At 41.6% G+C, this 14,994-nt stretch overlaps 1 protein-coding gene across 7 annotated transcripts in view; it reads right to left on the bottom strand.

Moving 5' to 3' along the window:
* LOC112465243 (zinc finger protein 574-like) overlaps nucleotides 1-13,847 on the bottom strand; it is a 53,055-nt gene extending 39,208 nt beyond the window's left edge. For 2 of the 7 annotated variants that reach the window (XM_025032723.1, XM_025032721.1), the window contains exon 1: nucleotides 12,227-12,457. Coding sequence is in view for 1 of the 7 variants with exons in the window: in XM_025032717.1 (XP_024888485.1) it covers nucleotides 9,080-9,081 (2 nt within the window). In the remaining 6 variants the exon portion in view is untranslated. Of the gene's footprint in view, nucleotides 1-9,079; nucleotides 9,225-11,822; nucleotides 12,048-12,226; nucleotides 12,458-13,713 lie in introns of those variants that run through there. The other 5 variants (XM_025032717.1, XM_025032716.1, XM_025032719.1 and 2 more) reach the window with 4 other exon arrangements.
* Between the last annotated feature and the right edge of the window lie 1,147 nt (nucleotides 13,848-14,994).

Here is a 14,994-nt window from a genome sequence, read left to right on the forward strand (position 1 = left end):
TATTTCTTTGTTGGCTACCTTGTCTCATAATTTCTTGTTTACAATCAAAATGTCGTTTTAAAATGCCAGGTTTAAATTAGATTTGTATATAAAAATATTAATACAGTTATTTTCTATAATTATTACTATATCTTCTGTATAAAAAAGTTTATTTCAGAATTGTATTTAAAAAAACAAAAATTGTATATTTCTTCCACCTTACATTCTCAATTATAATATAATTCTAAGCTAACACAGTCCTAACTTTAATTAAATTTAGAAAATTATGAATAATCCATCTTGTAATTTTTATATACAATATCTTTACGGAAAGTCTTCCCGAACGTCTGGAAGAAATCGTGAAATCGCGATAGGAGAAATTGATCGAGCCGATGGGAGGTCCATTTTCGCCGCATAAATTGCAAGATTACAGCGTTCCTCTTGCATGCGCGATCCGCGTGGTAAAATTAGCCGATGCTACCGGCGGCGGTGCGGCAAAAATTCGCGGCCATGCGTTAACGCGCGCGTGTGTGCAAGCGCGTGGGTGACGCGCGCGCGTGTTCATACGTGCGTATACATAGCCGACCCGCTGTCCGCGATTGCGCACGTTGTACGCACGATTCGTCGTGGCGCGTGTTAATTGATACGCGTTCGCAAGTACGTGTGTGCGCGAGAGCGTGGGACGGATAACGCTGGCGAACGTCGAGATATCGGTCGGTCGGCTTAACCCTCCGAATGAGAGAAATGAATGCGACTCGCTTTGCGAATTTTCTTTCATCGCCTGACATGTTTCGCAAAGTTTCGCAATAATCTGTTCGTTGCGTGTGTTCGGTAATACACACATTCGATGCATCCGATAATATTCCATATAAAAAAAAAATAATAAAAATGTTTCCTAACACAAGATATCTATAATAGATACGAGATTTCGCGTTTTGATTATGAGGTTTCAGTGATACACGTTTCGAACATTTATAAAACAAATCTTACTTTAAATCTTAAGTGAACTCTTTCTATAAAACTGCTATAAAACTACTATAAAATATTATGCTTTCGCAATACAATTATCAAAGTATTCAATGTTAAACATTTAATAATTTTATAGAATATTTTTAAAATATCGAAATTTTTGCATATTTATGCAATTTATATTATCGACCGATCCAAGGAAAAATTTAAAAATATACACAATTATGCCTCTTTGGCGCAATTTAGATAACTACGAAATACTAAACACGAAGCATTGTGTGCATCCATTTCTCCTAGAAAATCGAAGTATCGTCTCATGAAGCGGAACGAGATTACGATCAAATTGATACCATCGGAAACGTAATCGTCGTTGGGTGCATAGTTGAAAATATTTCAGGTCCGTCCCTGGTTTGCGTCAAGTGCGTCTTACGAAATCACGCGTTCCGTATCGCTGCGGCCGCACGCACGCGCGACTCGCAGATGCGCGTCACGATCGACACGCGCAGATTTTCCGCAAACAGCACGAATGCACGGACGACGGGTGAAACACGCGCGCATCGCGCTGGGAAGCGTGAGAGAATTATTTTTTCTTTTTTCTTCTTTTCTTTTTTTTTTTTTCATTCTGCGAAATCATTACGGAGTACAATACCGACGGTACTCCTTTCAGCGATATGCAACGACGCGTGCGTTTTTACAAATTGTACAATATAGTGTATTTTAGTATCGGTGGCACACCTAACTAGGAAGCAACTTAAACTCCTGTTTATATGTAACGAAAAAATCTGTTAAAGATAAGGATTTCTTTCGAGAAATGTAAATGCTCAAATCCTCGTGCATTTTCCGCTTCTTTTCATTAACAGAATTACTGTATATATTTGTAGCGATTTTTTGTTTTAGTACATATTTTACGTTTTTAAAAATATTATTCTATAAAAAATTGTCCTGTTCACAGAAATAAACTGAGAATAACCTGCTTTAATATAATCATTTCCTCCTCTTCACACTCCTCATTTTCTTACGCTCCCATATCGATTTCTTGAAACAAAAGTAATTAACTCGTACAATTCGATTATTACGAGCAAAAACGGGTTATCGCGATTAACTGCCGCTGGAGAGTAGTCTTGGGAAATACCGACAATCTTCTCGCGAATTTTACGTCGAAGAAAAACAGTTACGATTATATATTATGCACGCCATATTAAAGAACTTGATAAGACAATTTTCTATCTATAGCAGTGCCATTTGAAACGCAATCCGCTGTCACTCGTCGATATACGCAATAAAGTGATTGGCGCATTTCACGAACGCAGCGATATTCTTTGTTCAAAATGGAACTGCACAAATCGATAACGCTTGTGGGAAAACTTGAGAAGGGTTTTACAAAGCCATACTTTAATAGCAACTTTTTTTCGTAGGGTAATGTACCAACGCGTATTTATATCTCTGGCATTTTAAGCGATATTAAAGAAATGTTGACATTACGGAAATGACACCTTGTTATTTATAATCGATTATTATAAAATAAAGCGATTATACGTGGGAGGTACCGCGATCATTATACCGGATCCAATACCATATTTCCCGACATCCTGTTTCCTCAGGTCGGCTTTTACGCGCACTTAAGTGTACTTATATCGAACGGCCGTGGAGCAACGGGGATTGCTCCGCAAGAATTGTCACATTCTAGAATAATTTAGAGCCTCCGAGGGGGATAGTAAATTTCGGGATGGGGTAGTTTCGCTTCAGAGAGGGATATTTCGTTTCGGCCGAACGTTCGTGTTAATTAGAAGCTGTGGGCAAATTTATTTGGAAGAAATGTAAGGTCTGCGTTAATTAGCGGGCGTGTGCGTATTGCGAGACGGTGCGTGACGGCTAATGACGATATATCGTGGCCGAAGCTACGGAGATAACGAAGGCGCAGGACTGCTAAATAGGAGAACATACACTCCTCCAGCTCGTATGGGTGGCAGTAATCGCGAACAAAGTAATTGCTAATCGTTAAATTTCGAAACGGCATGTAATTAAGGTTACTTTCGTTCTTTGCTTGAAGTGGAATGAGTATTCGAAAAGATGTTTCGCCGATTAAAAATTACGTAAAAAATATTTTTCTTTTCTATATGTCGACAAAAGATATATCGTAAAATAAAAAATGCAAGCATATACGGCGTATGAAATATATTAAACCACTTTTTGGCGGAATTATTAATTGGTTATATAGCAAGATGTGTGTGTTACTAGAAGGAGAATTGCTTATTCTCAAATAATAATTCATCTAATTTATTATCTTTTATCTATGTTTTCAATGTTACCTACCAAATTATGGAATTTATATAATACAGGCAAATAATTAATCACAAAGAAAAGATAATCTAGACTGGAGACAAGATATATTAGGTTAAAAACAATAATGTAAATAATAATAATATTAACAGATTAAAAAGTAAAAATTAGCTCTAAGGAGTTAACAATATCTTTTACAAGCCGTAAAATAAATTCGATGTAATAAAATCGAGAATTAAATTTTTATTACAATAAAAGCTATTTGACTTTAATTAAAAAATCTGATTTTATTTATTTACATTCTCTTTTCTTTTTGAGCAAATTTTTTACAAAAAAATGTATACAAAATATCTATATAAAATAGCCTTTCCTAAAATATTTTTACTGAGAAAATATCAAACCACAAATTTTTAAAGAGAGAACACCCATTATTTGGTTTTTATCGCCGTAGGAAACACTTGCGCACACTGCGAAAGCTCCTTAAACTTTTACCTGGACAGAGGTATTTGAAAGTTCGTAGGAGTTTCGCGCCGGAGACGTAGTCGTAACTTTATGGCGCTTCGTTACAACTTCGACGACATTCCAAACAGTTTATCGACTGCCGTCTGAGAAAAAGAACATCGGTGTATCCATTTGAGAGGGAAAACGAGGCAAAGAGAGACATGGGAATAATAGAGAGATGTACGGGATGCCCTTCGCAACTACCGAATATCCTTTCAATCACGAATACTGAATGATATATTATACAAAAACATCAGTTTCTTTAATGGAGAAACATTTCACAAGTTACTGAAAATTGAAAGTTAAAGGTAGATTCTAATAAACTGAGTTCAAAAAATATAAATAAATAATCTTTTTCGTTTTCTTTTAAATGGCTTTAATAAAATAATATAGTAAAAATCTAATTTGAGTTTCGAATTGTTTTGAGATATTTAATGTTGAAGATAAAAATCTACGGCAAATAAATTTGTTCTAGTTTTCGCTGTGGAAAAAGCGACTTGAATCTTCGATAGAATTTGCGATTGAAAGAATTTCAGTTGTCTGGGACACCCTATATACCATGTGTCTCGAAATTCATGAGTCGGTTGACGCGGATCGATACGAATCGGCGCAATCGACGCGAAATCCAGGAGTCGATGCGGCGAACCGGGATTATCGTTGGAGTGACAGCGGTTGTAACGCATTATAATTAAATGATGAATTTTAGAATGAGCAAATCGTTCGCTCGTAACGAGCCAGACCGCAATGACGGCGCGGTAATTTTGATCGCGGTAATAATTTACGCTTTGTTTCTCCGCGGTGTAACGCAAATTTTGTTAAATTAATGGCGAGGAATAATCGAATCGTTCAACATAGGCAATATAATATAATGAAGAGAGAATTATATTGCTATTATGCCGCAGCCGACCTGCACGGTTGACAGCAAGCGCTGAAAATTTTGTTTGTACAACATTTTTATAACGCGACGAATGCGGGCGATCGATTTTAGTAAACGTTCGTCTGAAATTTGAAAATTCCATGAATTTAATCTATAGTCTAGAAGTTATTCTAGATTTTTAGATTTTAGAAATCTCAGAATCTATGTAGATATATAAATTTGTAGTTTGTGAAATTGCATTTGAGAATCCACGCATCTGAGATTCCGTGCATTTAAAGATCAACAGATCCGAGAAAACTATAATGGGAAGATCCGTGCATTTAGGAATCTGGGTGAGTACTTGTTGAACAGAAGTTGTGAACAAAGAGATTTGTAGACTCGCTGATCTCTCGGAAAGAGTCAATGAATTTAAGGCTGCAGCAGCTAGTGAATGATCGGCAGCTGTACGATCGGTCAAGGATAGTAATATTATCTGGATGTTCGAGTCAATTACTCGGCGAAATTGACGCGTAACGGCCGGACTTCCGGCGACGCGGAGGTATTCCGGTTCGGTCGGGTATTTTTCGCGCAACTTCACTCGGTTACGAGGTTCCGACGGGGGATAAGAGATGTCTGGTAGTAGCACCTAGCCGTCGTTAACCGATGGTAACGACCGGCCTCTCTCCCACCCACGTTTAAACGCGAGCTGAACAGGTAGGAAGTCCAACTGGAGAGAGAGAGAGAGAGGGGGGAGAAGAAATGGACAGAGGGAGAAAGACAGAGAGAAAAAGGGGAAAGATGATGAAAGGAGGGAAGGAGCGAGAGTGTGAAAGATCGCGGGAGAAAGAACCTGAAAGGCGAAAGAAAGAGCGCCGGAGGAAAGGGACATCCAGAAGAAGCGCGAGGCCGGGTTAGTCTAGCTTGGCTAGCCTAGGCGAAAATAACGATGGCTCGCCATAAATCAGCCGGAGCAACGGTCACGACTGCGGGAATCGCACGGCACGGCGCGCGGCGAAAAAGCTCTGGTCGGTTACCAATGACTAATACCCCGTGGTGAGCTTTTTGCCGAGTGCTTCCTTTCACGCGCGCGACACGCTCGTGAACGGTGGCGGCGGCGGCGCCGGCGATGCTGGCTCGCTCGCTCGCTCTTATCGGTCGCTTGTCAAGTAAAAAGAACAATTGCACTACGACGAGACAAAGTACTGTCATGAAATATCGACAAATGATATTTAAAGATATTTATGTCAGAATTCAGAGTATGTCATAAGAAATGCGAACGCGCGGATATTTAAATAATGATATTACGTATACTTTTTATAGAAGTTACCAAGCGCCGTGTCGTTAGTTTCGATATCGAGGCCAGACACGTAAGTGTCGATACCTTGTATCGTTAATGTAGCACAGTAGAGAATTATTACGGTAAAGAATATACTACAAGTTACGGGTAAAGTTAAGTGACAACGTCGGTGGTACTTAGGCCATAAATATCTCAGATGTCAGCATACTTGACTTCTGACCATTTTCGATCTTCGCATTTATATAGCGAAGCGGAAGTCGATTTGCGAATTATAACGTGGCATTAACGAGGATCAGTTTCGCGAATCTAATCGCGTGCGTATCCCCCGCTCGGCCCCCCCTCCCCCCGATCGTTCGTTTTAAATGCATTGCCAGCATTTAATGGCACGTATCGATTTCGAACCGCGATGAATGGCATCGACAACAGCACGCGGTTCGCGATCGGGGATAGCAGTGGTGCGAGGTAGGATAGGCAGGTAGGTACAATCGCCATCGGATAGAGATTGGGGGCTGGGGGAAAGAGAGAAAACGAATCCCCCGCGAGAGAATGACATTTCGGCCGACGCGGACGCGGCGTACGGCATGGCGGCGGACGATGCGACACGCGCGCGGCCGCGGCGCGGAGATAGAAACGGGGGGGAAAAACAAATCTACGACTCGCGGGCGCGAATGATATTTCAACGGTGCGGCCGACTGGAGCAATTACTGGCGGAATATTGCAATCATTACGTCTCTATCTCGTCGCCCGAGAGCCTCGCCCGTCTGTCTCCGTCACGTTTTAAAAATGATCACGATATGTATATACGTGCACAGACTGTACAGGTATATATGCCGGGGATTGTAGGCAAAACCGCCCATCGACGGTGCCTATCGAAAATCACTCTGTAGAATGCCGCCAATCAAAAGATCGTGAACCAGTGGAAACCGATTTAAGTCGTCCGGCCCGATGACAACGGGATAGATAGCTGTTACGCAATTTTTATTTTTTGTCATACGTATACATAGGGACGTGGAGGTTTGTCCTGGCATAGAGAGTAACGCCATGTTACCATCCGTAACTATTTACTTTTTGCTATATATCAATAAATAAACAAATCAAGGTAAGAGCGATTTTTTATATCTGTTAAATCCATTTTAACTTTTTTTTGTAGAGAGATGCTTAATAATCATGTTTTTAAGAAAGAATCTTAAATAGCTGTTTTCTTTTATACATATATTACATTGTTGAGAATTATACGTATATCTGTCTCACAAAAAATTGTATATAATATACATGCTCTCAAAAATTAAAAATATTAAATGTGAAAATTATATATGTAAAATTTATAAGTACAACAATTGATGGACTAAAACGCTGTAAGCTATAAACCTAGTTCGTTCTAACTCCGAATCTTTCAAACGAAGGAAATATTATCAATAAAGAAACGTTAACTTTTCTTCAGTTCGCGCAAACGTTTGCAAACGAAAGTCTATCGCTTGACAACGTAACATTTCGAACGAGTAGGCTCTCTCGCGGTAGTTCTTATCTGTCGTGATTATGAATCGATAACCCATATTGACATACGTGCGTGAAAATACACGCATATGTTTTGCGTGGAAATACGCACGCATGCAGTTTTCCTCTCGAGTGTGTGACAATTAGATCACGAAGGTTGACTGCTGATGTTTAAACTCAACAAGATACTGTTATCATTCGATATTGATATTAATCCTTTCTTTCCTCAAAAGCTAAGAGCTTGCGTCACAACGTAGCGACACGCACCCTGCTCGCGGTAATCAAAGAGAACGACATATGTATGTGATATTAAATTAGTAAAAATTAAAGATTTGAAATATATAAATTAACAGGCTAAACTTCACGGATTGAAAAACAAAGTGAAAGGAAAATAATTGAAAAAATTCATGTTATACGATATTTATATATTAAAATAATTGTCGTAGCATTATTTTACTTCAATTTCTCGACGATCGCGAAGTATTGATCGAGTTAATTAATAAATGCTGACAGGACTGTCAGTCGGGGGGGACGCATCTTTCGATGTATATATTCTATTCTACGCATTTATTTTACCGTGACATTATAAAAAAATGGTTCAATCAATGCTTCGATGGAGCAGGAGTCTTGGACGCGTCGCTTTCTTTTGATTTATCAGTGTTAATGACCCCGCGGCGCGAGGATGCGTTAATCAGTGCAGAAAATGTACAAAATACCGCGGTCTCTCTCTCTCTCTTTCGCCATAGTCAGATTATTGTTTTTACACTGTTATGGTGCATGAGTTGGGCGACTTTTTAAATTTCGTGCTTGGCGACAAGATCGAAAAAGGATATTTACTATTTAATTATATAAAATAGCTTCCTTTTACTTGCATGATAACCATTATAACTCATTTTCAAAACATGTATAGACGATGCATAACAGTAAAAAGATATTTTATTACAAAGTCAAATATAAAAATTAAAACAACGACATATATATATATTTTTTTAAGGGAAACAATGGAACCAGATATAAATAACTCAAAATGAATAAAATCAGGCATAAAAATAATCTTTACGATCATCTCTAATCAGTAAAATTAATCAAGAAAATTATCTTTTCGATTATCTTTATGTGGTGTTTTTGATTATTCATCACCTACATGCTAAATGGGTCATTTTTATATTCGAAAGTAAAGAGACTAAATATAAAAAGACTTAATATATTCTGAAAATACTTTGACAGCGCAATGATTATAGAACAGTTACACAAAGATTAAAAATAACCGACTCTAAATTTCCAAAGAATCTATCGCTAAAATGTTTCGGTACCTGAGAAGCAGACTAAAGTAAATTAAATTCTGTTGGTTTTGAGTTTTGACATGTATATGTGTTATAATCAGAAAAGCAATAAGTCTCTTAGAAAAACGAAGTAAATTTTATTTGACAGATATGATTATCTGATAATAATGCAATAACATAAGGATCACTATAATAAAAACCTTAGGTAAATAATTTGTATTCGTAAGATAAAAACTACTTCAAAGTATACATCACAAATAAATATACACCTTACTTCGTGTACAGATTTTAATTTGACTGAATTTATCCAATGTATTAATCGCACACCATTGCATCACCGTTCATTTAATTCATCAAATACGCATCCGTAATTACGCTTCTTCGCAGATTCATTCTGAGAACATGAGTTTTTCAACTTACATTCGTCTGCTTCTTAGGCGCAGGTTTTTCGACGTGTTTTCCAGACATCCTACGCACAATCTACGCGTCAAACAAATGTCTAACGCGCGTCTGCACGGCCCATTAGCATTCGGTTGTATGTACGCGTACGACGGAGCACAAGGGGGGGAGCGGTGCATGCTGCCGGCGTCGTGTGGAGGGAAAGAGACGAAGCGACGCCAGCTGATCGACGCCGCGGCGCGGTGCGGCGCGGCGCATCGCGACGTCGCGGTATCTACGATAGCGGCGGCGGCTAACACGCCGTGTTGCAATTCTCTCTCGGGCGATCCTCAATGTCACGTACGCCGATAACGCGCCGCGGAAAATATCGTCGCGGAACGAGTGGCTCGGCTCGTCGGAAAGTCGCGCGCGGCCTCTCCGGCGGTGACGGCGACGGTGAACAATTGAACGCGTAACGATCGTTAAATGTCGGAAGGTACGTACGTACGTACGTACATATGCGTACACGTCGGGCGGGAGGCAGACGGAGAATGGAGTAGAAAAAGATGGGGGCGAGACGCGGATAGAGAGGGAGCTAGGAAGAGAAAGAGAGAGAACGTGTGTGTACTGAGACAAAGTGAGAAAAAGCGAATCAGAGAGGGAGAGCTGGAACACGCGACCTTCGCGAAACGTCAAATGTCTATGCTGCTTAGAGCGCAGGGCCGTACTGCCGAAAGAACCGCGCCTGCAATACGCGACAAATATATCACTGCTTTTACAGAATTCATTTATTTAAAAAGCTTTCGGATTAACATGTTACTTATATTTGTATTTCTTTCTCTTTCGTTCAATTTTAATAACTAACAGTCGCGGAGTAACTATTCACTATTGTGGTTGATTTTTTTGCGTAGCGCATTTCTGCGCTATAAAACAAACGTTAGAGTCACGTCAAATTTTACGAAACAATAAACGCAAATCTGAGATGAGACTTATGGTAATAATTTGTATTCTCGCAGTATCGCAATGAACGTAAGGCTTTAGTGTTTACCGTATTCGAAGTACGATATCGCAAGGGTTCGTTATTGAGGTTCTCTGTAAAATCCGACGTCTGTGACGTCCGTGCAACGTGACAACACGCGGACTCCGAACATCGGATGCAGTTCCCTAGCTGACGAAGACAGACTGCGCGGCGCGAGGGCCGAACCGAGGAACGAGGACGGAGCGTCGTCTTCGGTATTCTCGTCCTCGAGCCGCGAGCGATACGTCACGCGGTCTGTCTCTGTCAAGGCAAGTCGATCGCGGAAACGCTATTATCGTCGTCGCACAAGCGTTAGAATCGCGGCATAATGAAACGTAAGAATAAGAGAAGTGGGGAATAATCTACGAGGCGTTGCACTCTAAAGACAGGAAGATATTTCAGATTTAATATGCGAGAAAATGTTTGGGATAAAAAAAAACAATGATTTAGTAAGAGATGAGATGAGATAAAATTTTTCATCAGATAAAGTATAAGCATATCACAGTCATTTAAAAAGTATTTTGATTATACATGTTTGATTATACTCTCTATAATTGTGTTGAAGAACACAGCGAAATAGATATTGGCTGCATTCCGATATTCACTATCAGTACTGAAAATCTACATTTTTCTATTATACGTCACGTATACTATAGATTTTCAGTACTGACAGTTGCTGACAGTAAATATCGGAATGCAACCAAAGATTTATTTTATTAATATCAATAATTCTGATGACTTCAGTTTTCAATTTCTTTTACATGATTATATCGATTGTGACAGATCAATTACAAAATCTATGATGTAATATAATCGGATATTTACTTCTGCCGAAGAATTTTTCGGATTATAATTTACAGTTCATCCGCTATAATGACGCGCGTCATAATTCACATTCTAGGAGTATAATAGACATGTATTCAACATAGAAAATCATTCTAACGAATCTGTTCGAAATGTCAGGGTTAATGGAATTAGTTTGAAACGGAAATTGATTCTAATCAAAGCTTCGGACGATGAAGTTCATTGAAACCAGTCGGAATTTGATCCCAGAGCGCGTGCCACCATTATCACTTGTACTTTATGTCAACGTGTGCGATAAAACAATGACTGTTTCATGTCCCTTTGCCGCGAATTCGACTAATTAAAACAGCAAAGCAGGGTGAGAAAGCTGTCAAGGGCAAGCGCATATTGGTATGGAAAAAATTTTCACGCCGAAGCGCGCGCGCGCGCACTGCGTGCTTAGAATCTATTATTGGATCATTGTCAGTCAAGAAACTCAAATAACAAACAGAAAATCTATACACATACGACACACGTCGAGTAAGACGAATCTATAAAAAGCGTAGAGAAGAAATGTTTCTTACAAAAGAATTTCTTTCGTACTGACATTCATTTAAAGTTTTTTACTTCTTTTTTTTCTTTAACTGTGCCATGCAAAAATGAGTGGAACCCTTCCTCTATCACAAAAGTTTCAATTTTTTATAAATTCAATTAAAAATTTTACATTATCGAGCCAGCTATCGTATATAATTCATTTTTTCCAAACTTTGTGGATTAATCTTTATGACAAAGATGTCCTTATTTTCGTGATATTAACAAAAGACATCTTCAGATTAAATGTTTTAATAGGGATGCTCGTGAAAAATATTCAACAATGATGAAAGGGAAAAGACTGATATCACGGATTAACTCATATTTGCATAACGTTATCCAAGTGGTTATATCTTCGATCAATTTAGCACGAATTCGTCAGAATGAGCCCACCTCGGAACTACGTCACTATGACTGCCGTTTCTGCCGCTGCTGAAGTGAAATCTGCGAGAGAATACGTCTCGATGCTCGAATAGTTAAGGCCTCCTCGACGCTACTCTCGTCGGAGCGGGCCGTTCGATCGCTCTAGATTTCCTCAGGACCGTCATGCTTTACTTTTACTCGCTCACTCGATGACGCTCCTCACCGATCATCGTGTTCCAAAAACAACCTCCCTCTTACCTCTCCCTACGTATTTCCCTCCCTCTCCCTCTTTTTCCCCATCAATTTCTCGACGCACGTGAGGTATTTTCGTCCGCCCGTATTTGCGGCTCGCGGGACACGCACTCTCGCAACTTGCCTCCTTCTTAACAACACGCGCCCGTATATTCACGCGGGCGCGCAATTTTTTGTCGCACCTTTTCTCGTGACGTTCTCCTTAAACTTCATTCATCTCCTCATTTCTTTTCCTTTCGTCGCGAACTCGCGCTCGGAGCTATCGTGCAGCTGAATGCTAATAAACGCAGCTGATTTCCTTCTCCCGGCCTCACTCCCTCTCCGCGATACATTTCAAGACGAGTGTCGACGACTCGAGATGCATCACGGACGACGGAAGCCGCGAGGGAAACGACGCGAGTCGCGCTCGTCTCCTCTCGCGGTTCCAAACGCGTCGTTCGCGCGGTACGCGTTGCACTGTTCACTGTCACGTGTGTCGCGGCACGTCGCGGCGCGTCGCGGCACGCGCGAGGGCCACCGTGCCAAAAGCGTACGTCGCGAGATCGCTTTTTTCACTCTTTCTCTCTCTCTCTCTCTCTCTCTCTGCCTCTCTCTCTCCCCCGATTTCTGGCCAGGTTTTTCCGCGCGGAGGAAGCCGAACTATTTCGAACGCGCGTGCACGTCACGGCTTAACGAATGCACGGAGATCGGCCACGAGATTCGAAAGCGGCTGCCAAGAGTTTTCGGGGCCGCGCAAGGTCGCCGCGCCGATTTATAATCGGCGGCTGTCAGAAACGCGCGCACGGACCGCTCACGAACGTGACGTGCACGCGCCGCGTCGTAGAGCGCGAGCTGTCAGAGCGCGTGTTTTCACGTGTGTCTCCACTGTCGTCCGAACGGTGCGACTACGCGCGCTCCGTACAGACGCGAGGAAGACAGAGAGAGAGAGAGAAAGAGAGAGGTCCTTCGTCACTTCACTCGTCGTGACAGCTCCGCCGAAACGCGAAACAACGCACGCGGATCAATCGATCGGACGAATCAACATCGAGCACGAGTCGCGAATCGAAATATCATCCGATCTGAAAATCCGAGAGTGGTCCGCCTAGCGCGAAACTTAGCACGCGCCTCACGACGTGGTGTTCGCGTGACGCGAGATCGCGATTGTGCTCTCGTTCTCTCCGTGAATCCCTTCGCTCGGTGATTTCCTCTTTCTCTCAGTTTCTCTGTCTTTTCCGACATTTGTCACGATCTCGTCAGAGACTCGTGACAGGCAGCGGTGATAGAGGTCAAAATGCGACAGAAGGTTAGTGACAACGTCAGTGGGTGGTTAACGAACACGGGCAAGTGTAACGTGGACGTCGACGGATGACGTAGGACGAAAGATGAAAATGTTGCTCCCACCCTCTTCAGAGTAAATACATATATTTTCTTTCCGTTTTTCTCTCTTGGTCCATTTGACGTTTGATCACGACGAAATCGTACGCGTCACAAAAATCGTCAGGATGTTAAAACGGTTGTCGTCCGCCCCCGTGACGACGGCACGACGGCGACGACGATGACGACGACAATGATGACGGCGACGACGACGATGACGACGACGACGACGACGTTAACGACGATGAATATAATTATCCGCGCACTGGGCCACGTTCTTTCGTGAAATCGTAAAACACCGCGTTAAAATATTTACCTTGCTACATGTAAAACGAATAGAGGAGCCTGCCTGAATCGAACGAAGGAAGGCTCGAACCGGCCCACTGTGACGTCGCCGGCCTACTGTCAGCTCAGCGCTCGCTCGGCCCCGCGGTCAACTAACCTACCGTGTTCGCCGCGCAGACCGTGCCGACAAAATAAATCGATTCTGCGCGGCTGAGCGCCGTGAGCGCCGCGCAATAAATCCGTGCGTTTGCCGACAGGAATTTCGGCGTCACTCGCGCTTTTCCGCGCGGTCGCGATCGTCTTTCGACGTTCAGATAGTCGCTCGTATGACTCACGTTGCAGTCAGGTGTGAAACGCTCACGCGCGCACCGCCGCGTACACACGCACGCGCGCGCTCTCCCACACAAAGCCGCCGCGACGCGCGCGTGCGCGCTCGCGCTCACGCACACACCCTCGCGGCGGAACGTAGGAGGACGCGCGAACACGGATACGCACGTACGCACACCGATATCACACATACGCAACGGCAGCGGCGTCGCGCACGTTTCCCTCGCGGATCCCGCGATTCGTAGAGCGGCACAGGCCGTCGTTGGACCAAAAAAACGTCGGTGGCTGAGAGAGAAAGAAAGAGGGAGGGAGGGGGAACGGAGCACCGTGAAAGAAGGGTGAAGAGAGGACGTGTAAAAGTATGGCACGCACTGACGTCTTACGCAGCAGCGCGCGGAAGTTAATTATTATTTTCGACGTGGATCACACAAGTATGAAACATAGCTGTACCTTCGTCTGTCTGACGATGACGGATCGACTCCTTCGCGAGTTTGATGTCGATAAAAAAATCTCACGATGAAATGTCAGACTCTCTATGAAATAGACGCGATGAAATACTTACACATTTATACTTATATATAAATCTTATATTTTGAAAGCACGGCGTGACACTCCAATCGTAATTGAGAGTGACATTTGGGATAATAAATTGTGTTCTTTAACTTCTCTGCAGCGGACTTTTGCAACAAGTTGTAATTGTCCTTATAGTTTACGTATACTACTGTTTAAAAGTGAAAAAGAAAAAGCACAAAATATCGCACAACTGACAAATTCGACAAAATTGATATTTTTATGATATTGACACATGCGCATATTACACTTCTGTTTCGTTATCATTTAATAAATTTTGCTTTTATAGATATAATTTTATATATAACTATCTCATTGATAAAATAATAAACAAGTTTTTTATGTATATTATATAAGTTAATTTGTTTCCTCTATAAAACTCTATATTAATGTAATATTTTGTTTCTTAATTATC

Source organism: Temnothorax curvispinosus, unplaced genomic scaffold (genome assembly GCF_003070985.1).
Source record: "Temnothorax curvispinosus isolate PA1 unplaced genomic scaffold, ASM307098v1 QBEX01015018.1, whole genome shotgun sequence".
Classification (NCBI taxonomy): Eukaryota; Metazoa; Arthropoda; class Insecta; order Hymenoptera; family Formicidae; genus Temnothorax; species Temnothorax curvispinosus.